The 27,015-nt window shown below is 38.4% G+C and overlaps 1 protein-coding gene across 1 annotated transcript in view; it reads left to right on the top strand.

Annotated features, from left to right (window-relative positions):
* Positions 1–679: 679 nt before the first annotated feature.
* LOC127659645 (vascular endothelial growth factor receptor kdr-like) overlaps positions 680–27,015 on the top strand; it is an 81,856-nt gene continuing 55,520 nt past the window's right edge. The window contains exons 1-6 of the mRNA XM_052149554.1: positions 680–1,112; positions 17,710–17,806; positions 22,679–22,875; positions 25,016–25,143; positions 26,448–26,607; positions 26,740–26,876. Coding sequence (XP_052005514.1) covers positions 1,040–1,112; positions 17,710–17,806; positions 22,679–22,875; positions 25,016–25,143; positions 26,448–26,607; positions 26,740–26,876 — 792 coding nt within the window. The 5' untranslated portion in view covers positions 680–1,039. The remainder of the gene's footprint in view (positions 1,113–17,709; positions 17,807–22,678; positions 22,876–25,015; positions 25,144–26,447; positions 26,608–26,739; positions 26,877–27,015) is intronic.

Raw genomic sequence — 27,015 nt, forward strand, 5'->3', positions numbered from 1 at the left:
ATGCATCGTGGACTTACACTGACACCTATTGGCTTGGCTGCAGCATCATTTAAAATCAACAGTTTTCAGTTTCAGATGCCATTGTAGTATTCACAGTCAGCCATGATTACTTTAATCAATGATTGAAAGTGTTAGATAACAGGTTGGTTACTGAGATTAAGCCAGTAGTATTTGGCAGATCATGTGATTCTAACATGGCAGCCCCCATGAGGGGACCCTCTCCATGTAGAATAAAACAGCTTATTCAAAGGTTAATGACTGGAGTCTCCATTTCAAGTGAGTGCTTATGATTATTTTTCTAAATGAATTTTTTTTAAGAGTACAATTTATTAGGATGAAAAAATTACTTAGTGCACCTTTAAGGGTTAATCAAACAGGAAAGGACAAATATATCCAATCTACTTATCAAGATTCTTGCTAAAGACAGAATATATTTAAATCAATATCCATAAGTAAGTATCTTCAAGTTAAGACAGAAATAGTGCACGTGTAATGGACTACGAGTAACACTGCGGTGTTACTGTAGTGACGTTATGTCCTCCCGTCCATGCTTCACTCATATAAAAGCCTTCGAAAGGAAAACCCCGGGCGTAAAAGCCAAATGCGGTGGTTTATCGGTCGCTTGGCATTGTTGACAATTCATCATTAATTCTATTTCTTTGAATCAATAGTTATTTAAAATGTATTATTTTTGAATCTTCTACACATAGCCTATGTTTTTACATTTCATTCACTTAGGGAGTTAAGGGTTCTAGGGAGGAAGAGCACACGTCGCACCTGCGCTTGGGAGAAGTTTGTTTCATTGGTGTTTGTGACGGAGCAAGCACAGTATCAGACTGCTCACCATGCGATACCTTAACAGTCACTGAGGCTCTCACTGAATAACCGTCATAAGTCATATCAACTGGAACCATTGAATTAATTTAACCCTTCACCAAGACAGCTTACAGTATCTGGACTACTGACACATACTCATCCAAAGAAAAAGTGACAGTTATTTCGCGGAATATCAAACAGGAACCCTATTTTAACGGACGGAATGACTCCCAATATAGCCTCAATAAAAACTTTCTTCACTTTTCAGCTGTTTCTTCATGTCGTCTCATCAAGTGGTAAGTTTGTGAATTTGATCATTTCTACTGCCTTTGATGAGATTTGGTGAAGTTTAGCGGAACGCTTTCTTTGTGCTACTGTTATGCAGATGCTGTTGGGAGATTTCATCACTTACTGAAAGCATTGGAGTAGAAGAAAACAATTTCTGGATTAATATATATATTTTTAATATTATTTGACAGTGCGTTTAATTATAATAATAATTATATATATATATATATATAGCTATAGTAATTTTCCTCATTCTTAATTGCATAATTTTGGAGATCAAAAGTTTTGCACATAAAATGTTGTTACCTGCACTTGTTATCTTAAAGAGCAATTTCTATGATCAAAACCTCCACATTAGTTTGTGCTAGTGTAACCTAATGTTGTTAAATTGATACAGTGATGTTAAACTATGTACTTGACTTGGATAATACCAATTACTTACGATATATGCGACATCTTGCACCAAATAATGCTCAATTAGCACGCAGGAGGTGATCTTTCCCCACTGGGGTTTAAATCATTTTACTAACAATTTCTCATTAGAATGGACCCCTATAATGTGTCAAGTTAGTTTAAGAAAAACAGAAGGTCAGTGGGCACTTCTTGCATTCTTTTATCCAATTATTTTGGTTATTCCAAGAATGAACACATGGAGTTTAAAAATCAGGTGTATTTACAATAACATCCCACACTATTTATTGTGAATGTGTGGTTTGGCCACATTTCCTTTTCTCTATAGTTTGAGAAGAGATGTGTTTACAAGAGAAAGTTTATTGTTGATTCTTGGCATGGTTGTCCTGCTGCATCTCCTCATAAACAAAATGGATAGTAAAAGGTGGATGTCATTGTGACATAGCAGTTGTGCACTGCAGATACAGGTCTTTCTTCTGCTATCCAAACAAACAGCAGCACTCACTGTGATACAAACAGAGGAAATACTGCTCCCGCCATGACTTTTGAGGTCTTCAAGCTTTATCTACAAGGTCTCCAAGTACATTTCCTTCACTGTCCTCATGGCGAGCGTGGGAAAGATACATGAAGGAAGCGGATGGAGAAGCAGGAGGCACCCTGGAATTGTTCTGGCAAGCAGAGGTCACGGAAACGCGACACGCTACCTGTGTTAAGATTCCTTCCCTAGACTCCTTCCAATCCAAGTCAACTCCATATGTGTCACCCCACCTCAAGACAATGGTAGAGCGGAAGCGCTTGCCATTATATTTAATATGCCTTAGGTGTATGGTTAAGCCATTAGTCAAAAATAGAGCATCAGGACAGGCTTCCATATCTTTCATTTGATCTTTGTCTTTTCTCTCATATAAACATAATTTTGTGATGGTGCATTGTGATAGAGCGTATTGAACACAGGATGATTGTATCACAAATGTTTTAAATTATTGAGTTGAATTGTACTTATATAAAGAAAACTGAGCACTTTATTAACACTATGGTCCTAATAAAGTGCCTGACGTGGTCTTCTGCTGTTGTAGCCCATCCGCCTCGAGGTTTGACGTGTTGGATTTATGAGATGCTATTCTGCTCACTACACTCTTATACAGTTTACCATAGCCTTTCTTTCAGCTCTAACCAGTCTGATCATTCTCCGATGACCTCTCTCATCAACAAGGCTTTTCCATCTGTAGAACTGCCGCTCACTGGATGTTTTTGTTTTTGGCATCATTCTGAGTAAATTCTAGAGACTGTTGTGCGTAAAAATCCCAGGAGATCAGCAGTTACAGAAATACACAGACTAGCCCGTCTGGCACCAACAATCATGCCACGATCAAATCACTGAGATCACATTTTCTCCCCATTCTGATGGGTTATGTGAAAATAAACTAAAGCTCTTGACCAGAAGTGGAAAGCAACAAATTACAACTACTCTTGTTACAGTACTTGAGTAATGTTTTTCACAGTTTTCTACTTTTTTAAGTATAAATAAACAATAGTACTTTTACTTTTACTTGAGTTGATTAAAAATGAAGTAGTCATCTTCGCTACAGTTATTTTCCCACCACAATTACAAAGTACAAAAAAAAACCCATAATATTTCTGTTCTGAAGACTTTCTGCCCTCTCACTATACAAGAACTGTAATACTGTAATAATCGGCATATTTATATTATTCTGGAAAGGAGCCATTCATTCAGGTATAAGGGAACTGTCTGAAAAGTGCTCAAGGGATGGATGTTTTATAAAGAAGGTATGAGAACTCACAAAACATAATTGAACCAAATGCTACAATTTACTTAATAATAATATCTCAGCATGTTAAATAAATATAATGTTAATCAAGACTTTATTATTATAACTGGAATACGATAATACATATACAGAACAACCACTTTTAGGGTTTGAATCAATCATATCTCTAACTAAACACTGTGTGAAATGTTTATTTTTTCTTATTTTATTCAGTTGGCATGTAGGAGTTGATAACAGTTTCCTTAATAATCTCATTCCATTTCTGGATAATTGCTGCAATATCATAGAGGATCAATTTCATAAATTATGCACATTATAGTTTAGAGATGATTTAGAGACATATAGAATGTTACTAATGGCTATTTCTATTTAAATAAATGTTGTATTCTTAAAATGTTCTGTTTGTCCAAGAATCCTCTTGCAGCAATGCAGGTCTTTGGCATTTAGAAGCAGCTAGTTTAGGACCTGTGAGGAGTCTGTTTCTCAAACTAGAGATTGTGATTTACTTGTCTTTTTGTTGTGCATCTGGCCGTCCACTTCCCTCTCTACTGGTTAGAGATTATTTTTTCAAAACAGTAATACATGTAATAGCCTTCACCTATCTAAAACAATAGACTTTAGGAGAAAATAGAATTTCAGTAGAAATGTGTTACTTTTTGCCTGTTTTTAAAACCAAAATTGGACTTGCAAGTGTAAAGCAATTTGTAAGAACTCGATACCTCAGCAAATGGGAAAAAAAAAACCCCACTGTACTGTGATTTCTGCATGGTAGCGCAACCGTTTTCAATTTTTCTAATAATAAGTAAATGTTCTTGTGTAGTAAATTAACACTTTAGAATGTTTTTTTTAAGGAATATGTGACAGTATATGTTTGCCATCACAGGTACAGACAAAACTGAATAAATACCACTTAAAACAATTATGTCATACTGTAATAATAATTAGCAATTAATGATATTGCCAGTATTTTTGATACATTTAAATGCATCCTTGGTTAAAGGAAGAATCAATCAATTTCGTTCAAGACCAAAAATGTCATTGTGTTCTTAAATGGAAGTAATAATATATTTTTAATAAAGTAACTTGTAAAGGAATTGCTTGAGTAGTTTTTTTGGCAAACTACTTATTTACTCTTACTTGAGTCATAATATTTCTCAGTACTTCTACTTGTACTCAAGTTAATTATTCCTCCAGTAGTTGTACCTTTACTTAAAAAAATAAAAAATCAGTACTCTTTCCACCACTGATCCTGACCCGTATCTGCATGATTTTATGCACTGCAGCCTCGTTTGGCTGATAAGTAGGTGTACAGGTGTTCGTAATAAAGTGATCATTGAGTATGATATGTCTCAAGTGATTCCTTGAGCACTTTTGATTCAACCTTTCATATCATAAATTTGAAATAGTCATATTGAGTTAGAGCCACAGATAATCTTGAGCACTGGATCTGTAAATTGGAGTTTACAGATATGGAGAAGTGAAACACATCTTTACTAAATATGATAGTCATGCTGTTAGAGGTTTCAAAGGGGTGTGGTTCTCAGCTGGTGCACAGTGCCAGAGTTGGTTTATTTATTTATATTTTTACCTTAAGTATTTTATTTTCATAAACAAGGATAAGGGCACTTTATTCATGAAGGAATATACCTAATTTGGCTAGCTTCTAACAATTGACAGTAAACAAAGAATTTGATAAGATGCACAGCTTTGACATTCACAACAAAAATAGGAAGTATTTTGTCCTCCCTTTTAAAAGTTGATAAGCATATTTATTTTGCTACATTAGCAATACATGATTTTATAGTAGTTGCACTTTATTGTCAATATTGCTGTCTGTGATCCTTTCAGAACAGACATGTAATCCTTTTTTGGTTTGTGACCTACCAGTTGAGAACCACTGGCTCAGAGGAATGTGAAAGAATAAAAGTAAAGGTCTGTTTTTAGTAAGAGAAACATCCAATAATGCTGCTGCATAGAGGGAGATATAAGATGTCTTGAAACAATCCAGATATCGCCCAGAGCACTGTTCTCAAATCTACATCTAAAAAATACTGAAATATCTGAAAACCCTCTGTATTGTGTTGTAAACTTTTTCTTCGTTGTCGAAGCAGAGACCAGGAGACGTTGGGATATCTTTTAAGCAGAATTTACTCTTTATTGAGAAGTCGCTGTTGTGTCGCTGTAGTCATCCAAGTCTGTCTCAATAACTCAGTACGATAGGGTTTTTATACCTTTCAAGGGTGAGGGGACTTGATTATACATAGAGGTGGAGACACTCTGAAACAAAGCAGGTAAATGAGGTACAGGAGTCACCTCGTTACAGGAAATTCCCCAGCCCTGATCTCATCAGCATAACAGTGTGATTCGAATGCACAGCAACTAATCTAATCAGCTGGACTATTTAACGACTGGGTTAGGGGCTCCAAGAGTCATTTAAAGAGAAAAGGTGATCGTCTCAGCAATCCGACTAATTTAACTTACAATAGAGAGATCAGGACAGGCAGAAATCTCCTGCTGAAAACCTTGACTATACCTCAAATACTAAATTCAATCTATTAAACTTTCTCAGTTTATAAACTAATGTATTGGAACCTAAATTAAACATTTAATAAATTTGTAATACAACAATTCCCTCTTTGAGAGTTCTAATAACTCACAAAATACAAATTTAAAAACACTTAAAAGTTCATTCTTGTAACCTGTGATCGTTACAGGCACATAGCACATGCTCAGTGTTGATTTTCTGTAATTGCATGCTGACACCGAAACAAACATGCAATTAGGGTCCGTGAAGTTCTTACGGGTAATAGTCTTTTCTATTTGGAACTGTCATTTCTTCGTGATGGGTGTGATTCATTTGTTGAATGAAACACTTGATACTGTAGATGCATAGATAGTACGCCAGTAGAAGAAACAACAGCAGAATTGCTATTTCCTTGATCCACAGCCAGGGTTAACCTAACAAGTTTCCGAACCATGAAGAATTCTCTTCAGTCATCTGGTGTAATTTTGCTGAAAGATCAAGAATATCTTGTTGGATGGTTATTAGTACGACAATCTTGATCATGTTGATGGATGACTGAAGGTTCCCGTATGCGAGTCTCTGTGTTGTGTATTTTTTCCTTTTCTTTTGTGATAGTTGGCTCGGCAGTGGGTCTAGTTGTGTTCTGGAAGGTTGTGGCTGGAAGGTGAGGAGGTTGGTGCGTATGGGTCTCGGGACAGCCATCAAGTGGTACCTGCACAGAGGAAGAAAGAAAACAAAAAAAACAGTAGAGCAGTATTTGTTCAAACACTATGGTTGTATCCTTTTCAGAGTCTGCTATTGTTGTCCCTTCTTTCCCTATTTCTCAATTCCTGTGACACCTAAAGAACAGTGAGGTAAGGATGGACTAGTGGATGGGGGAGGTCTATGAGGGAGTCTTCACCGCAGGGTGGGCCCCCGACGCATGGTGCATTCGGTTCTTCCCTGGGCTCCTCACTGGTCTGTGTCCTATCCTATCCCTGTAGGTGGGGGAACAACTTTACAGTGTGACACATGAGTCCAGGTTTTCCTTCCCTGACACACTACTGCAGCTGCTGGAATCAACATAACTTGATGTGGTCCGTGCCACTTAACACAATCGTGTGTCATTTCTCCTTCATCCTCTAACAAAACTTCAGTCATTGCAGACATCATACATGAGGATGGGGTCGTGACTGGTGCACGCTGTAAAACAATGTTCGGGGCTGTGAGAGTTGTTAACCAATTTCCCCAATGAGAGGAAGTGACAGAAGTGACTTTTGCTTGATTCATTAGTGCGGACACTGCGTGAGGGCATCTTACGTTTACAGTCTGTCCTAACACCATTCCTTTAGCCAATTTTGTAGGAATTACTGTAATTTCTGCACCTGTATCAAGCAAAAAAATCAATCTCTTTCTCTTGTATGCCACCCTTCACAACAATTATTTTGTCATTATGGTGGATCACAGGGGAAAGGTACCTACTCACAGCTTCTTCTTTCTTTTGTACACCGCTAGTAATTCTAGACCAATCTATTTTGGGTCCTAGGATATTCTTTAGGATTTTCAAAACACCTTCTCTCATGTCGCATCTACTGGCATGTTGTAGTTCAGAAGTCACTGCAGATTCAAAACTGTTGAATTCAGATTCAGTTAAAATTTGTGACATTAACTGTGTGACTTCTGTTAACGACATGTCATATAGACGCATTTTGCTGATCAATGCTCTTCTAAATTCAGAGAACTGTGTGCACACTGATGGTAAGCTCTGGGATAGTCTCTCTATATCTTTAGGTCCAAGCGCTTTTGCGACAGTTTGTATTTGGACAACAGAAGAGTTGGTAGAAACACTTTCAGTTCCCTCAATTCCCTGTGATCTTTTCCTAGCACCACACACATTGACTGAATTTACAGGCACATCAGTTACTGATTGGAGAGCTACATCTGTTTCAAAGAATGCTTGTAAATCAGGGTAAATGTTATCCGGCTGACTAACTTCTACATCAGTTTTTTCTATGGCTTTGTTGCGGTTTAATTTCTTGGTCAAAGAGGAAACTCTAGCATGTAGCTCTTTGTTCTCTTTCTCTAGCTCTGAGTTACGCTGAGACTGATGTGTAGCTAGTGCTGAACCGAATTCTCTGTGGCAGCAGATAATGCCTTTCACATTGTTCTTGCGAATACTTGCTCCTAGTACCTTTTTACACTTATCTACCAACCAAGTCTTGTCTGGATGAATCTCATATTTCTGAGTTAGTTCTTGTCTAATTTTCTCAGTGACTATTAGGTTCATTTGTACTCCTAACAGTGATTTGAATTCGCTATCTGACCACAAAGGAGTCGCAAGACCACCTTTTTCAGTTGTGGGGATCAGTCTAGCATTTTTTCTAAACATTTTGTGAGTTTCTTTGTTACCACACAATCAAAAACACTAAAACTTCTCTGATCAACAGAGGGTACACTTGTTAACACAGATCAACTATTGTTAACCTTCCTTGGCAGAGCAAAGGATAACACAAATTACTAGCACTTTACGCTAATCTTCCCTGCCTGAACAGAGGATAAACAATATTAGCACGTAACGCTAATCTTACCTGCCTGAACAGAGGATAAACCAAAATATTAGCACGTAATGCTACTCCTCTGTGAACAGAGGATTAACCAAATATTAACACGTAATGCTAATCTTCTCTGCCTGAACAGAGGATAAACCAAAATATTAGCACGTAATGCTAACCTTCTCTGTGAACAGAGGATAAACAAAATAACTAGCACATAATGCTACTCCTTCTCTGTGAACAGATGATTAACCAAATATTAACACGTAATGCTAATCTTCCCTGCCTGGGCAGAGGATAACTTTCATCTCTAACAGAAAACTTTAGAGGATTAACTTAGTTAACCAAACCCTACAGCTGTATGTTAACTCTTCTCTGACGGTGCAGAGGATAACACATTTGTACTGGTCTTAAAGGTTCTTTTGGATAGAGTGGCACTCACCAAATCGTTGGATGTACGGAAAGATTCCGTCTGGAACTCAGTCAGAAAAGTTAATTCTTTGTTGGGATCTTTGTTGAGCTTGAAGTTTCAAGATTCAGGTGAGTAGCTCTATCCGGGTCACGGCACCAAAACTGTTGTAAACTTTTTCTTCGTTGTCGAAGCAGAGACCAGGAGACGTTGGGATATCTTTTAAGCAGAATTTACTCTTTATTGAGAAGTCGCTGTTGCGTCGCTGTAGTCATCCAAGTCTGTCTCAATAACTCAGTACGATAGGGTTTTTATACCTTTCAAGGGTGAGGGGACTTGATTATACATAGAGGTGGAGACACTCTGAAACAAAGCAGGTAAATGAGGTACAGGAGTCACCTCGTTACAGGAAATTCCCCAGCCCTGATCTCATCAGCATAACAGTGTGATTCGAATGCACAGCAACTAATCTAATCAGCTGGACTATTTAACGACAGGGTTAGGGGCTCCAAGAGTCATTTAAAGAGAAAAGGTGATCGTCTCAGCAATCCGACTAATTTAACTTACAATAGAGAGATCAGGACAGGCAGAAATCTCCTGCTGAAAACCTTGACTATACCTCAAATACTAAATTCAATCTATTAAACTTTCTCAGTTTATAAACTAATGTATTGGAACCTAAATGAAACATTTAATAAATTTGTAATACAACAATTGCATTACTTTGCACTCACTAAATACTTGTTGACCTGCTGCACACTTAAGCTAGCTGCTTAAATGTCATGACTGCACAGTAACACAAGATTTGATTGTTGGCATATGCAGTATACAGTACATTTGTATGTACATGAAGTTGCAAGTGTTGTGTTTCACATTTTTTTAGATTTTAGATGGGTTCAATCTGTCTAATATGTTCTTGTGAGATTTGTTTTTCTTCTAGATTGAATATTTTCCAAACTAAAAAGAAACTGGAAGAAACGGTAGTGTTCAATTGCAGCTGCTCTGCAGTAGTGCAGGTTGGGAGGAATACAGTAGGTAGGGGTCAGCCAAGTGCAATTCAAGCCCGTCCACTCATCCCTCAGCAGTGGAAAGGTGCAGGAGTTTAGACTGTGCACAGACTGAGGCTCTCTTTCTCTGTCTCTTTTTTTCAATCTGAGCATCCACTGCCAATACCAAAGCTTTGTCCCTCATGAAACATTAAAAGTGCTATTGATGTTAAAAAACAAATTTCTCATCTCTCAAACTTGCCTGATGTTGCGTTATATTATAATTTCAAGGACTATCTCCAGTGCCAGGTAGCCTGAACTACAGCCAAAATCCTCTGAGCTCCAGAGCATATTGGGGGAATTTATGGGATTGAAATCCATTATGGAGTCTATTATGGAGGTTTTGTCATTCTTCAAAGTTCAATTTTTATATAACCAGTAAAGTATGATCAAATGTACCACTCAGCCTAGCCAGATGTTTCTATAATAATGTTTTTAAAAAAAAATCAAACATGTTGTGTGGGTGTGTGTTGGGGGGCTCTTCTCCAACTTCCAAAGACCAATTCAGGAACTAATCAAATCTGGATTCTCTATTGCTGTTGTCTTAACATTGCAGCTTGGCAGGTAGCAGTAGTTGTAGTTGAGGGACTTGCAATATGAGAACACCAGTGAATGAGAAGGCAGGCAGCACAGTTGGAGGTTTACTGTAGTAGCAACATTTTTGGAGGGTGGTCTCCAATTTTGTGAAGGGATTTATCCATGCGAGAATAAATTTAAACTGCTAGAATATCCAGTGAATTTATTTTACTGTTGTTTGTATTATCGACTAGACCAAAGAGTAGTGTGTTGTCAAATTTCAAAACCAAAAACTGGGTCCGGATGCATAAAAATAGCCACTAACTTAAGACTGCATCTAACAAAAAGTTTGACTAGCTAAAGACATCATAGAAAGCCTGTTGCATAAAACAAGCCAACAGTTGTCTTTAGTAAGAATCTAATTTGCATTGCATTGTGGGAAAATTAAGACAGCTTTAAAAAAATGGCTGACAGTGGATGCTCAATACAGTTTTCATTCGCTGAAAATATTTGCTTACTAGAGGACTGAAGTGCTTCAAAATTGTGAAATCCATATAATAAAAACACATGACATTTTGTTGAAGTCTTCTACAAAGTTTTAACTCAAGCCCCTTTCAGTCCTCAACTGAAACCCCCACTAGCTCAGCTGACAGTTATTTCCATGGCAACATGGAATGTAAACAAAAGTTAGCCTATGGGGTGTGCTGTCTTACATTTTAGTTTTAAATTAGACTGATCTAAGTTTTTATGCAACTAACTGAAAAATGAAGACCAACATTTTAGACGACTTACTAGTAAGACTAGTCTAAAACGGGCAACCGGCCCCAGAATAACCATCACCCACTAAAATATATATTTGAAGAAGTATGAATATTAGTATATATAAAAGGCTTAGACCACTTTGAAAATATGGGAAAGAAACATTGTTTTAATTGATGTAAATTGAATAATAAATATTTAAGATTATGCTAATAAAGCACATTTGTGACTTCTGTGTTCAAAAGGTCAGATTTCCTTGCTTCCTATGAAGTACCCAAGATGCATTTTTGAACATTCTCAAATCATGTTGGGATAACATGGATCATTAAGTTTTGCACACCAAATACAAACTTCTGCAATTCATGTACATTTTCAACTTTTCAAAAGACGGAAAGAAGGAAAGAGATCATTGATATTGGACACTTGTGACCATCGCCTGCAGTTCTATTCTGTGTCCATGGACACACTCACTATAGTGGCAAGGTTAAATTATTAATAAATGTCTATTGTTCTGTATGAAAAGATTCCCCCCTGCCCTCTCTTCAGAGACACCTTTACTGGTACAGTACATCACATGGGTGAACGGGAAGCACAGGGAGTCTTGTATCAGCCATAGAGTAGGGAATTCCGCACATTATGACCAACGCTTACTGGGCAGTGACAGGATTTCCTCTATACAATGGACAGTACACAAGTAAATTGAATGACTTTTTAAAAATCGTATTCAAACATCATCTGACATGGCAAGATCCAGCTGTTTAGCATGCACCGGAGACCAATGACCCATTATGATTGCTAAACTCTTATTGGTCTACACAAATGTTTGCCAAGACAATGCTGTAACCATTTATAGAGAGATTTCATGGAGCGCACGCACACTATTTTGGTTGAATTTAGAGTGCTGTACAAAGATTGTACTTAGACACTATGATATGTATTTCTGTATCATCATGTTTTGTTTGTGTAGACAACCCTGCTGGAAATACCAGCTGAACGGCATGGCGAACCAGCATGATGGTCTATGATTTATGCTGGTTAGAGCTGGTTTGGTGCTGGGCTTGCTGGTCCGCCAAACCTCAAATCTAAGTGATCAAAATGTAATGCCTGTATTGTATAGATTTTAATTATTGTATTGAATTGTATCAATTCTGTTTGTTGATTGGTTGGTCTGAAAGCCACCTTTTGTATGAGCCAAGTTGTATGATATATGTTACGATGTCTGTTGATACTGGTTAACCAAGGAAGTCGCGATGGTAAAGCTAGTGAAAAATCCTTGTTGGAACATCAAAACACAATAACATGCTCAGGTGTACCAGCTTTACTTGCTTTTTCAGCAGGGATCATTTCTTTCAAAGAAAACATTGTTCTAACCCTATCGCTACCTGTAACCATCCATAACCTATCCATAAAATTAGAGGGAAATAATAGGTTGACAAGAATGTTGTACAAGCTTCAAACCCTAGCCCTAAACCTAACCCTATAATTAACCCTAAACTAGCCCTAAAATCAGATGGCCAACAAAGATGTTGATGCGTGCAAAGTCCCGGTCACCGCTTGTACTCAAAATTTGAACCCATCATCTTTTTTGAAGGTTCCTTTTGCTGTTCTTATCATTAATCTTCTCAAGTTCTTCCTCACATAACTGGAACATCTTTAAGAAAGCCATAATTGACTGATTGCATGATTATGAGAGGTCAAGAGGACAGGGGTTGTGACAATGACAATTATTTTATTTTGGTCCCTTCAATGCAAGAGACAGGTGGGAATCATGCTGAATATGGCAACCCCATGTAGCACCACCAATGTGTTCTCCATGCTTCCATGGTCTTTTATTTTTAATAGGCTTTAATGGAAACCAGGTCCTAGGACCCTTGAAGCACCACAACAAGCCTAATTTTTGGCATTTTTCAGTCTCTGCATTCTCTGGAATGCAGTACACAGCTGTTAGAGAGGGGGCGAAGTGCCGTGCTGAGGTCAGCACTGGGCAGAACAGGGCAAGGAAGGCAATTTATTTATAAAGCGCAATTAACAACAACAGGTAAGGATAAATGGAGCCTTATGGATTACGCTTATGCTGCCTTTATGGAACTTCAAAATTTTGGTACCCATGGGCAGATATAAGGGGCAGGTGGGGGACTGTGTGCTGTGGGAATATTTGTGTGTACTGAGTCCCAGACAAGAGGTTTTTTATGAGAAAGTTCTCTTCTTAAGTGGGCTGCTGGGGGCCCCTGCTGAACAGGGCAGCTGTGCAGACAAGGCAAGGCAAGGCAATTTATTTATAAAGCGCAATTAAAAACAACAGGTAGTTGACCAATGTGCTGTACATTAAATAAGTACTTAACAACAAATATAAAAAACACTACTAAAATCAACATAATACATGTGAAGACATCAGGTAGAGTTGTTGAGTTTTACAGGATGTGATCCTCTGCTTGGGTTTGAATGCAGGCATACATCTGTGACTGAGAAATTGAGGGACAAGGAAAATAGTGATATAGGAGGCTTATATGTATGTGTGTGTCAGCAGGAATTCAAAATGTAATATCAACAACCTATTTATATGACTGAATCTTTTGGTGGTAAACGTATGTTTCAGAACAGGAGTCAAAACCAGTTAGACTCACTCTGACTAATGTCTCTCATTTAGTAACTGTACAATCTGTGCAACACCCTCTTGTAACTCTGATGTAACAGTAAAAGATGTACAGTTCTGAAAAACATCCTGCTTCTTGTTCCAGACAAGTGATGACTCATATAACATAAGGACCAAATGCACAACATATGAGCTTTAGGAAATCAACATTTAATGAATTGTGTTTGTCTGAGACATGATGTGGACCTGCAGAATGTTATTGTCTTGTACACATCATTCACTGTGCAGCAAATCTTTTCTGGTATGGCATGTAAGACACCCACATAACAGCATTTTCAAATTTGGGTTTATTTCATATGGAAGATTAAATCTCTTTTTCTGTATTGCAAAATAACTGGATTGTTCATTTAGAGGCCACAACTTTTTAGCACAAAGGCAGCATAAAAGTAATCCATATGTCTCGAGGGTTTAAATCTATATTTATCTAGAAACAGAGCAATATTTAAGTCCTTTTTTACTTTAAATTCTCCTGCTGCCCAGTAGGTGGCGATATGCACAAAGAATGCAAATCTGCAAAAGGAAAAAGAAAAAAACAATTAAAAGTGGAGAGTGACTATACAAAAAAGGACTTAAAGGACTGTTTCTCACCCACACCTATCATATTTCTTCTGAAAATATAGATTTGACAAATGGAGCCTTATGGATTACGTTTATGCTGCCTTAATGTCCTTTTGGAACTTCAGAATTTTGGTACCCATTTTCTTGCATTCTATGGACCACAGAGGTGACATATTCTTCTCTCTTCATTTGTGTTCAGTAGAAGAAAGTCATACACATCTGGAATGGCATTAGGGTGAGTAAATGATGAGAGAATTTTTATATTTCTATGAATTATCCCTTTTAAATTAAGACAAGTTCCCTTTAAGATTTTGAATTGCTCAGTTAATTAGGATACACCTGCTGCCTATTTGTACCCTGACACAATCTGAGGCAGACTCTGTTGCTACAATGCATTACTGTGGAGTCTATGGTTTGTAAACTTTATTAAAGTCAAATCAAAATAAAGGCTTTGTAATATTTGTTACAAAAGAAGTGCGCAGGACTATATTTTTTCTATTTTCAGTAAATGATTCAAACCAAAGTTTCTTTCGAGGCAAGTCAGTCCACTCGGCTGCCATTTTGGGTACTCTCACTGGCATATATTTTCTATATATATATACAAGTGGTGTACAAGTACAACTCCTATCAACTTTGAATTGGAAAAGACTGTAATCTCCAAAACAGCTGGTCAAGATTATGATTAAATAACATATTTCAAATCAGCAGTAAAATCTGACAATGGTATAATATGTTGTGTTTCCTTAGCTTAGCTCATGCAAACAAACACAGGCTGGTCCAGCTAACATGCATGCGTGACCTCGAGTTGTCAGAGATCTTCTATTCTGAGATAACAACCTCCACTTTTTTAACATTGGATAGAGTGTAACGGTCAAGCATTGTGTTAGGACAGTAAGTCAACATTTGTTGATACGTACAAATGAACGGGCAGAGCCGTAAACCGACAACTACTTGTTGCAAAATTGTATGTGTCTTGTCTTACAAAATAGCAGTTTTATCATAGTAAACTCTACACATAGTTAATTCCAAATTGATTGTTTAGTGTAAAACATGTTTAAGATTAGTGGACAGGTGGTTAATGTATGAAGCGATGATCTGTTTCCTCACAAAAGCAGTTTATTTTGCACACTGAAGCATCCTCCACACACATCCATAAAAAAACGGCCTCTTGTCTCCTCACCAATGTACCGCCCATAGAATGTCTATGGGGCCACCGTGTTATGCTATTTTATGCTAAGCTTGTAGGTTTACATTTGTAGAAGGGCTCTGAGTTGACTGACAGGCGATGTCTCTATCGAAAAGGTGATTGGCTCTTTTACCTTCACTTTCTTTTCTCCATATTTAAGTAGGTATAGCTGAGGGCTGGAATCTCCAAAAGAGGGTAGTTTTACTCAAGAAGGGGGTGTGATTATTCAAAAAGTGGGTTGCGCCATCTCCAAAAGGGGCATTTCTTCCACTCACGGTTAAGGTTCGGGAAAGGGTTAGGGACTCTCTATATCTTTAATTGAGGTTTGAAGCTCCTGATGTTTTTTGGAGCAATGCCTGCAGCTATATCCTTCTCACCATATTAGGCATTCCATTTCATCCTTCAAGTGCTCAGTCTCAGTTAAATAGTCTCTGTTCAAACTCAACAAAAGAGCACCTCCTGTTATTTTCTACAACAACATAATGAGTCCCTTTAAGCGAGTAGCACTCAAATCTATTTCTTCTTCTGAATCTCAACTTTCTAAACTGACTAATTTCCTCCAGAACAATGTTAAGATTTTTGTAGAAAAAGCTGCGTGATGCACATGGGGAGGTTTTTTCTTCTTCACTCAGCTGTTGTACAGTTGTAGTTGTGATTCCTCTGGGCATGTCGGGTAGTGTTGAGGCGTAGCATCAAGCTGATAGAGGTGTGTACTTTGCATGAAAAGCTCCGGCAACATCCGCTCCCCTTAACTGACCTTGGACTGAAAAACAACAATGATGTTGTAGCATACTGAGAGGAAGTTCATATTAAGTGGCAATATTCGCATGGTAAGTTAATTCTGTTAATGCAGCTGTGATTAAGCCATGGAAAAGAAAAGGAAGTTTTGCTATTTTGTAAGATAAGGAATGTATAATGACTGTATGAGTAAAAGAACATAATTATGTCATACTGTATGCTTTGTGTGAGACAGAGTGGGTGATTTGGGTGTGGATTAGAAGAAAATTAACATTGTGTTGTTATGTTGTTATCTTCCTGATTGTTGCACACAAGATTTCCCAAAATAAAACCAATTGCCTGGCAACACAAATAACCTGTATTACAATACCAGAAAACATAAGCTAGCCAGGGAATATAGGTTCAAAAGAAGGAAATCACAACTGTCACTCGTCATGGGCAGCAGAGGGAATGACGGCACTTCCTGTGCATAGTGCACTCATGGCTCCCATCATCAGCTTTACCTGGCCACAGACCAGTAGTGAGCCTTCACAATTAAGCACCTCCCCTCAGAAGTAATAGTAGCATACATAAGAGATCTCAAGAGATCAAAGTTAAATTAAACTCTTCATCAGAATATAAAAAGATGGCATGTAAAAGAGAGTCCATTGAGGAAAGGACTGATTGATCTAAAGGATGTGTATAAGGACATCTGACTCATCTGGGTCTGCCTTGTTCTTTAGTTCTGACCACACGTGCTGACAGAGGTGACCCCTCTGTGGGGGGCACAGCTGTGCCTCCATCGCCTCGTCTAGAATGTATACACAAGCTCACACACAAACATCACTGCCAGCTTAAACCTGTCCAGCACATACTCGACTGCACTGAGCTGGATTCTGGAGCTCCACATGAGCGGAAGGGCTATTGCATAACATTCTGAATCAAAATGGAATGCTCTCAAAAATGTTGCAACTTGTTATTGCTTAGAGGCCTCAGTTTTTGGACTACTTAACTAAAGTTTATCCCTGTGGTTGTATTACAGTTCCCCAAAGAGTTCTATAGATCTCCTCATGCACTTGTAGTATTTTTTAAGCCAGTACGGGATTCTTGTTCTTGAAAGAATGGAAATAGAAAATTGTACATCCAAATCTTGCCATGAAAACCTCAAGTTCAGGGATGTAGGTTTGACCACAGTGTGGCTTTCCCCGCTCAAAAGACCGGCTTAGGTGAGCATGAATTTTCATGCTGGTTCAGCTTGATTTTGCTGGTTAGTGCTGGTTTGGTGATGCTGGTGGACCAGCATGGTCTTCCTTGTGAAGCTGGTTGACCAAGAAAGTCTTGTTAGTTAAGCTAGTTAAGAAGCCCTCTGGGGAATAGCATCCGAAACACAACTTTACTGGTCTTTACAGCAGGATTCTGTGTGCATGTGTGAGTGCAATGGATATGCTACTGTGTTGGAATGTCTCTGATTGACTGTATGTTGCGCTGTCTTGTGTTTTCTGCAGGACTGTTAGAAGAATCTCATCTGCCAGATCCACAGCTGTTTCCATCAGGAGACACACACCATCAGCATGTTGGTGGCTCTCTCACACTCATTTGCAGGTATTGTGCTCATCTGCTCTCATTTCAGCTGTTTAATCTATATAAAATATGTCTGCTGATCCATATCTGTCTTTTTTCCATTTTGAAATGCACATAATCTTCTCCCTCCCTAAATAACACTTTCAGTTTATTTTAATTTCCCTTCTGCAAATATATAAAAAAATAAAATCAGTTTACAGCATCGTGAATATCCATGCTGGTCCAAGTTGGTTTATGCTGTTTTTCATCAGCTGTATATCTTATAATATAAGCATTTGAGTGTCAGCTGGTGTGGATCCAGACATACTAGCCACTTTTCCACTATCGGGCCAGTGCGAGCCAGGGCTATCAACTGGCCAGCCAGGGCCAATAGCCTCGGACTTTGAGCCACAAGACCCAAAGCAATCTGCATTCCCACCATCTGGCCAATAGTCCTACAGCATTGCCCTAAAATATGCCCTTAATATGCTGCCCTGGTGGCAACATCACACATCCCACCCATTTCACATCCAAGAGGGAAGCTTAAGTTGAGGAATCATGTTATCCAGAACATGGAGTTAATATAATATTTTTTATTGACTCATATGTACATGACAAAGAAAAACCCAACACATTGACAAGGAATCAACATATTACATTACAAACCTCACTAATACAATCCCACCCTGATCCCCAACGAACACCCCTGTGGTCCCACATAATAACACACACACTGACTTCCAACCCCTTAAAATTATTTGCCTGCCAATCATGAGACTGGTCAGAACCCAATTTTTTATGTGAGTATTCCCCAAATTTATGACTGACCCATCACCAAAAATACAGAGTCTGGGACAAAGTCATATTTAAATGCTCAAAACGTCACACAAATAATTCTGAAACCAATTTTTAACCAAAAGACATGGGTTGTGTCTCCAACTTCTGATTGTCATCGCCAGCAGGTGGGTGTGCATTTTAAGATCAAGCCTTTATAATCTAGAGGGGTTCCAATAAAATCTGTGTAAAATCTTAAATTGCACAAGGTGAACCCTTGCATCTCTAGATGCAGACTTGACATCCTTTAGAATCCTAGTCCACACTCCTTCCTCCAATACCAAATTCAAGTCTTTCTCCCATAATCTCTTGATAGAAGATCCCCCTAACTCCATCCCCCAGACTCTGAGTTAGCAGAGAGTAATACACTGATGCATCATGACCTTTTTCAAAATCAGCAATCACCTTTCCCAAAGCACCTGCCACCTTAGGAGGGCTACTCCCAAAAACAGTATAGAGCATGTGGCACAGCTGTAAATACCTATAAAACTGAGATCTGGGAATCCCAAAATTATGACCCAAATTCTCAAAACACTTCACTCTCATACAGGTTACTGAGTGTAGTAACACCCCATCACAATCCACTCTGATCAACAGAAAGGGGACTTGTTGATACATAATTTGGGCTTCAGCCATACACTTTAGGCAACATTTAAATAAATGTCTGAATTAAATACTCTGGCCACTCTTGTCCAAATCACGTCCAAATGTGAAATAACAGGGTGTGACTTAACTTCTCTGGGCAGACTTCCTTTCTTTGATAGAAAGGCTTTGCAATGGCGAAACAGGGGCAAGGAATTCTTATTCAATGGAAAACCAGGGAGGAGCTCTTTCAGGTGGAAGCGACCAATGAACCAAATGCCTAAGACTGAATGCATAATAATAAAACAAAAGATTGGGGAGGCCTAGTCCACCTTTGTTAATTGGCCTATGTAATTTGTTGAAATGTAGTCTGGAACATTTACCATTCCAAATGAAGGACTTCGCTATGCTATAAAATTGCTTGAAATAAGAGAGGGAGAGATTGTAGTCGGTAGTTGAATTTTTGAATACAGTTAATTTTAATAACATTAACCTTCCCAATCATCGATAAATGTAATGAAGCCCACCTGTACACATCACTCGTTTTATTAAAGGGTCAAAATTAATTCTAACTAAATCAGACAAATTTGCTGGGAATAAAATACCCAAATACTTAATGCCCTGTTTGGGCCACTGGAAGGTGCCTGGCTGGAAGGCTGTTATTGGACAGTACACTGTCAGAGCCAAAGCTTTTGATTTAGACCAGTTGACTTTGTATCCTGAAATGAATTAATAATTCTGTGGAGGCAAGGCATTGATCTAGTAGGGTCAGAGACAAATAATAAAATATAATCTGCGTAAAGCAGAAGCTTATGCGCCACACCTCCCGCCATCACTCCTGGAAAATCATCCTCCTTTCTTATCGCGGCTGCTAATGGTTCCAGCATAGAGACAGAACAATAATGAGGAAAGAGGGCAACCCTGCCGAGTGCCCCTATTCAGATTAAAATAATCTGAAATTAATCCATTTGTTTGTACCACTGCTACAGGGTGTCTATAAAGTAACTTAATCCAACCAATAAATGTACTCCAGAACCCGTATATTTCCAAAATCTTAAAAAGATAATCCCATTGTACCATATCAAACGCCTTTCGGCATCAAGTGAGATGGCAGCGACTGGAGACTGATCATTCGCTACTGACCAAATGATATTGATGTTACGCCTAATGCCTGATCTATATGTATAAGAGATGTCATAACTTAACCGGTTAGCCAAAATTTTGGACACAATTTTTACATCTTGCTGGATCAGGGAAATTGGACATTACCTTTTACACTTGCTTGGATCTTTGTCCTTTTTTAAGAATCTGAATAATCTGGGCTTGTATCATGGTTGAGGAAAGCTTTCTATTCTTTAATGATCCTGCATAAACTTCTAACAAAATTGGAGCCAATTCTGTAGCATAAGATCTAAAAAATTCAGAGGCAAAACCATCTGGCACCAGATCCTTGCCTGTAGGTAAGGCCTTAATTACCTCGTCAAGCTCCTCCAAGTTTATCTCAGAATCAAGATAATTATTTTTCTCAGTTGTCAATTTGTGGAGTTCTAATGTTCTAATGTGGAGTTCTAAATTCCACAAATTTTCTAATATGTTCATCTGTAGATGAAGACGTGGAACTATAAAGATGAAGATAGGACTCTTTAAAGGTATTATTAATATCAATGGCAAAGGTAAATATTTCACCACAAGCAGATTTCACTGAGGGAAAGGTAGAAAAAGACTCTTTCTGCTTTATATATCTAGGCAAAAACTTCCCTGCTTTGTCTCTGACCCAAAGTATGACTGTCTTGCCCTGAATAACCAAAACTCCACTTTTTACGACAAAATAGTATTATATCTACATTTCAATTGGGTCAATTCTCCATCAGATGTCATTCGGCACTTCAGGTTTGCCTCAGCACTTTTAATATTCCCTTCCAACTCCACGAGTTCTCATGCTTTGGAATTTGTGGTAAATGAGGCATACTGTATGATCCTACCCCTAAGAAGTGCCTTAAGTGCCTCCCAAGCAATGCCCACAGAGGACCAGTTGGTCTCCATATAAACACTGATTTCAGTCTTTAACATTGGTTGGAAATCAGGGATTCATTAATTATGAATAAATTGATTACATTCACCAGGGCGTGATCTGAGAATAAGATGTTTCCAATTGAGCACTCTACAACAGATGAAATGAGGGACTTAGATATAAAACCGAAATCTATTCTAGCATAAATCTTATGGATGGATGAAAAAACCTACCAGATGGATTCTAAAGTCTGCAAATATCTGCAAGACCAAGATTTTTAAACATCCTGTGAAGCGTCAATGTAACTCTAGGGGGCTTACACACTTTTGCTTCACTATGATCAAGGATTGTGTTCATCAATGATTAAAGTCTCCTCCCAATATTATATCATGAGGGGTGCCAGCGGCTTGCAACATAACTTCAAGATCAATAATAAAGCCCTGATCATCAATGTTAGGCACGTAAATATTAGCTTAAACCAACCTATGCCCCTGAATTTCTGCTAAAACAATAATGATTCTCCCTAATTTATCTTTAATCTGTTTGAGAGATTTGAATTGTAGAAGTTTACTAAGCAATGTAAAGACTCCCCTGCTCTTACTTGAGCCAGCACTAAAGAAAACACGCCCACCCCATACCTTCCCAGTATTTTCAGCTTCCTACAGAGAAAGATGCGTTTCTTGAAGAAACACTTTATCACATTTCTTACGCTTAAGGAAATAAATAACCTTCATTCATTTTATGGGGTGCCCAAACCCATTCACATTCCATGTGGAGAAAGATAACCTACATTAGTGCAACCATAAAACCCCGAAGTCCCCCCCTAAACCAAACAAACATAAAAAAGAAAAACATGTGCATTAACCCTGCGCACAACAGTACCTAACGGCGTCACTCCCTCTAAACTCAAAAGGTCCATGTACACCTGAGAGAGCCCCGCGACAACTTTGCCATCAGACTGCTCAAGTCCGGTGCTTCTGCACACATTTTTTAAGGCAAAATTACATAACAGAAAATACTTTGTAAAACAAACCCCAGTCAATAGGCAGAATTAACACAAAGAATGTGTAGATTCATTCACAGAACTCGAAGTCTCAAAGGTGCCAGTGTCTCAAAGGTGTGTTCCTCCACAAAGCAAATTCCAACCAATATAAAGCCGTTCAGTTTCCTCTGAGAGACAAACATGTGTTCAGTGAGCCGGCTGTTTATGAGTGCAGTAGATGACGTAATCATTCCAATGTCCCGCAAAAAGTACTCCACAAAACAAACTCCAGCCAACAGGAGGAGAACAAATTCATCCACCACTGTCCCGAAGCAGTGTTATTCCACAAAAAAAACTACTAGCTAATTAAATGTTTTGGACTTCATATGATTCTACACACAACATAATCACCAGATACTCTCCACAATGACTATTTTAACTTGACTTTGGCCTACTTGCCTATGAAATTGACCTGATTGTGGTTGATGTCTTGTTTGTACATTAGGGGATCTACTCCATTGCAATGGAGGTTGGATCACAGGAATGTGACATCGGTACAGGCCGAGCCGTGTGAGGAGAGAATGTACAAGCACTGCAGCAAGCTGGTCATACACAACCTGATGCACAACGACACTGGTTTCTACAATTGCAGTCACCGCAAATCCAAGGATCATGAGGTCTCCACGTATGTTTTTGTCAAGGGTAAGTCATAAAGAATGCTTACTCTTCCACTCTTAGAACCTGCTGGTGGGTCCAAAAGGGGACGCTATATCGTGAAATAAGTTTGCGCTTAAAACTTTAAAGTCCCCTGACACATAAATCAGGCATATGGGGTATCGTTTGAAACCTAAAAATCAGATAATTTATAGATAACCATCACTTCTGCATTTATATTAGATAAAATAACTGCATAAGGCCTGAAAACCTTTGTGTCACAAGTAAGCACCACCTAGAGTTATTGTAGTAGAAATAGTCTTTCAAATAGCACTTAAATAGACAAGGAATATATCAAATGAAAGCACTCAGTCTCAGGAATGTGACTGTATTTTGTTGCCCTAATATCACAGTTTGAAAGAGTTTCTAAAGAATCACAAATTGAACTATGATTTCTGTAAGACATCAAATAAAAAATGTCTCCTATGTGCTGATCACTGCTGCTGTAAGGCCCAAATAGCTAAAAACTTTATATCTGCTTTTACCTTAAGCAATTTTCTGCAGGATGAATAATTTTTTACTTGTCCGGTAAAAATCTCTTTGGATCAAATCTGCAGAGTTATTCATCTCTGATGAGAATCTGATCAGTTTTTGGCTGCAAATGGTCTGATCTGTACTTTATACACCATGGAATTCTAACAACACTTTGTCTCCAATTAATTGCCAGAACAGAGACCCAACCAGTGAGAAATCTGATGTTTCTCTGTGTGAAACTAGATCTGGAAAGACTCCAGGCCCTTCGAAAAACTTAAGATTACAGATGAAATAAAGTAATGGGGGCATTGGGTGCTCAGCGATTACTGACACTGACTACCACCACTGGAGTCTCAAGTTCGAATCCAGGGTGTGCTGAGTGACTCCAGCCAGGTATCCTAAGTAACCAAAATTGGCCTGGTTACTAGGGAGGGTAGAGTCACATAGGGTAATCTCCCTGTGGTCGCGATTAGTGGTTCTCAATCTCAATGGGGCGTGTGGTAAATTGTGCGTGGATTGCGGAGAATAGCATGAGCCTCCACATGCTGTGAGTCTCAGCGGTGTCATGCATGGCAAGTCACATAATAAGATACACAGATTGACTATCTCAGAAGCGGAGGCAACTGAGACTTGTCCTCCGCCAATCGAATTGTGGTGAGTAACCACAAGGAGAAAACGGGATTTACAAAAAAGAAAGAAATAAAGTAACGAGAGGCTGTACCTCAATGATGCTACAACAAAGCCATAAATATTCTAATTTGGTAATGGAGGTAGTTTGTAACTCTGCGTCAATGACTGCACTCATTAAAAAGATTTGAATAACAGGGAATTGGACCGTATCTGCAAGACAGAACTTTGTTGTCACAGAACTAGGAGGTAGAAAAGCAGTGACACAGAAAAAGGAAGGCATTCATATAAAGCTGCATGTCTTTAGAGATGGATGTGGAGTTTGATTCTTCTGAAGTCTTAATAGTTTCTTGAGATCCCATTCCTTGGAGTCTTGCTGTACCTCACAACAATTGTTTAAAGAAATAGTACATGCAAATCCAGTAAAGGACTGTAACGCTCACCAAGCTTTTGGCTCAACAACTGTTTTGTTTAGTGGACCTATTCCACTGCAACTAACCACATATATAGCCAATTTAATACCTGATAGTCCCCTGGTTCATCTCACTTCGTGATTCCACTATACTAGATAACTTTGTTTAAAAAAAACACATTTTATTACATGAACACTGTTAGCACCTAAGATTTCATATGTTTAATCACGCCAATCTCACAGCATAGCTATATAGTAACAGCCCCTCCATCCAAGCTGTTTCTATTTCTTTATCCAGCAACCTGTGTGGCCAAGTACTGTTTAAAGAGTAAAATAATCTGACTTTGTCTGGGATATTTAATTGCTCCCCATGGTTTGAAATGTAGGCATCGCCTGAAGTCTTTCAGTTCATACTTTAAAAGTTATTTGAAGTTTGAAGCTCATAGAAAATATTTTTTGTTGTTCTTGACTCTGAAGTGAAAAAGTTAAAAAGGCATACATTTGAATAGCGATGAGTATGGGACGAATTAATTAATTTTAGTATTTGTGATTGGTAAATTACCTTTGTGGATGACAAACTTGTGTTATTTTATAAGATAACTTTTTTAATTACAGACCACAATCATCCATTTGTGGAGGCTTACAGTTATTCACCAAAACTTCTTTATGCATATCGGGATGCTCGTGCTTTTGTGGTTCCCTGCAGAACAACATCCCATAACCAACATGTTATTCTTGAGACTGTAAGTATTTTCTATTAGTGGCACCATATTTAACTCTTAGTGTAAACATATTCACATATAATGCATGGTCAGATCATTTTTTTCAATTACCTTCTTTCCATGCCTCAAAAGCCTTGTTTACGTGACAGAGGATGTATTTTGTATGAACAGACATTGAAGAATGCTTTGGATCATGGGCGTCTTTGAGTTTCTCACACCCATCAAAGCGTAGAGCATGTGTACTGAATATAGATAAAGACAGTGTGGCATAGGCTCAGGGAAGCTCAAGGCGGCCTGAGGAGTCATCCTGGCTGCTTCCTGTAAGAACAGGAAGGTGGTGTTAGACTTTTGTTTATAGCTTAGAATAGAAACTCAGGCTATAAATAAAACACCCTTTTTATGCATTAGGTCTATGAAGAGCAGGTTAAAAAAAAAAATAATTTAAATGGCCAAGCTGACCAAAAAAGTATTATTTAATTTTCATAAAAGTTTTTAACCATGATGGAGGACCATGTCTTAATAGGTAGTTTTTACACTTGAGTCCTCTTTAAAGAAATCAAACTCAGACCACTTTAAGTGCACAAAAAGCGAAACCAAGTGAAGAAAACTCAGTTGTCTTTGCATTTGCACTGCGTCTGGTCTGGTCGGGATCAGATCTCATTTTGGCCCATTTTAGGCAGGATCTAGGCAGGTGGTTCGTGTGATATGAGTGTGAAGCGATCATCTAACCAGGGGGTGTGCGTGATATGAGCGCGAAGCGATTGGTGGAATTTCTGGTGCCCTCCTAGGGTAAGATGGTGCCCCCCTTGGGGGTTGGTGCCCTACGCAGACTGCGTAGTCTGCTTATAGGGAGTGGGTGTACTGACAACAGTAAATTCCTATTCCTTTATATTGTTGTGGCAGCTTCATCAACAGAAGCAGTTTTGCCAAAGGGCCAGTGGCCATGTATTGGATATAAAGTTCACACAGTTCTTTGCTATGAATAAACACTTCTAAGCCAGATGGCACAGATAGTTATGTGACCTTCCTGCCATTGGATGATCTGTGGCATTCATCCTTCCTATATCCTTCCTTCCCATCATTCCTAGCAGAGCTCTTGGTCTCAGAACATACAAAAGAAGTGAAATGATCTATACAACTTGATGATCAGTTTCTCACAGACAATCTCACCCCTGTTTTGCTCATTTTTGCATGCGCTACTAATCATGGATTGTAAAAGCTTCACACAACTTGTTTCCTTCTTAACAATCCATCTAAAAAGGAGAGAACTGCCACCCATGTTAAAAAATTACTTTTTGAATAAACCCTCTTCTCTCATTCTCCAGATGAATCATATGGCAGATCATATAAAAAGTGCAGTGGAATGGGATCCAAAGAGAGGCTTCAAGATCCCCTTGGGACCTAAAGACAGCTACCAAATGATTACATGTGTCACCAGTGTGGATGACAAGACATTTTCATCACACTACATTCTCTTAAGGATAAGTGAGTCTTTTGCTGCTCAACAGATTGGAGTAAATCCCAGATATGCAGTTACTTCTGAATATCTGTCACTGTAAATTATGATTTTTTTTTAATTATCTGTATTTCTTAGTACTTTCTGTTATCTGTACCTAGCCCCAGTTCTGGAGAACGTCCGAATCGAACCAGAACATACAAAAGTGCTGGTTGGTGACTACCTATATCTCAATTGCTCCGGAGAGACCACTTACAATGGAAGAATGGAATTTGAGTGGCAGTTCCACAATAGCACAGTGAGTTATGGTGCACTGGTAAAATTGTTTGAGTTTTACCAAAACACATACACACATGTAGGATTTAATGCACAAATTCATAGATTACATGTAATTCACATGCAGTTCAGCTACATGATTTAAACTGGTGTTAAATAAA

Source organism: Xyrauchen texanus, chromosome 19, assembly GCF_025860055.1.
Source record: "Xyrauchen texanus isolate HMW12.3.18 chromosome 19, RBS_HiC_50CHRs, whole genome shotgun sequence".
Lineage (NCBI taxonomy): Eukaryota > Metazoa > Chordata > Actinopteri > Cypriniformes > Catostomidae > Xyrauchen > Xyrauchen texanus.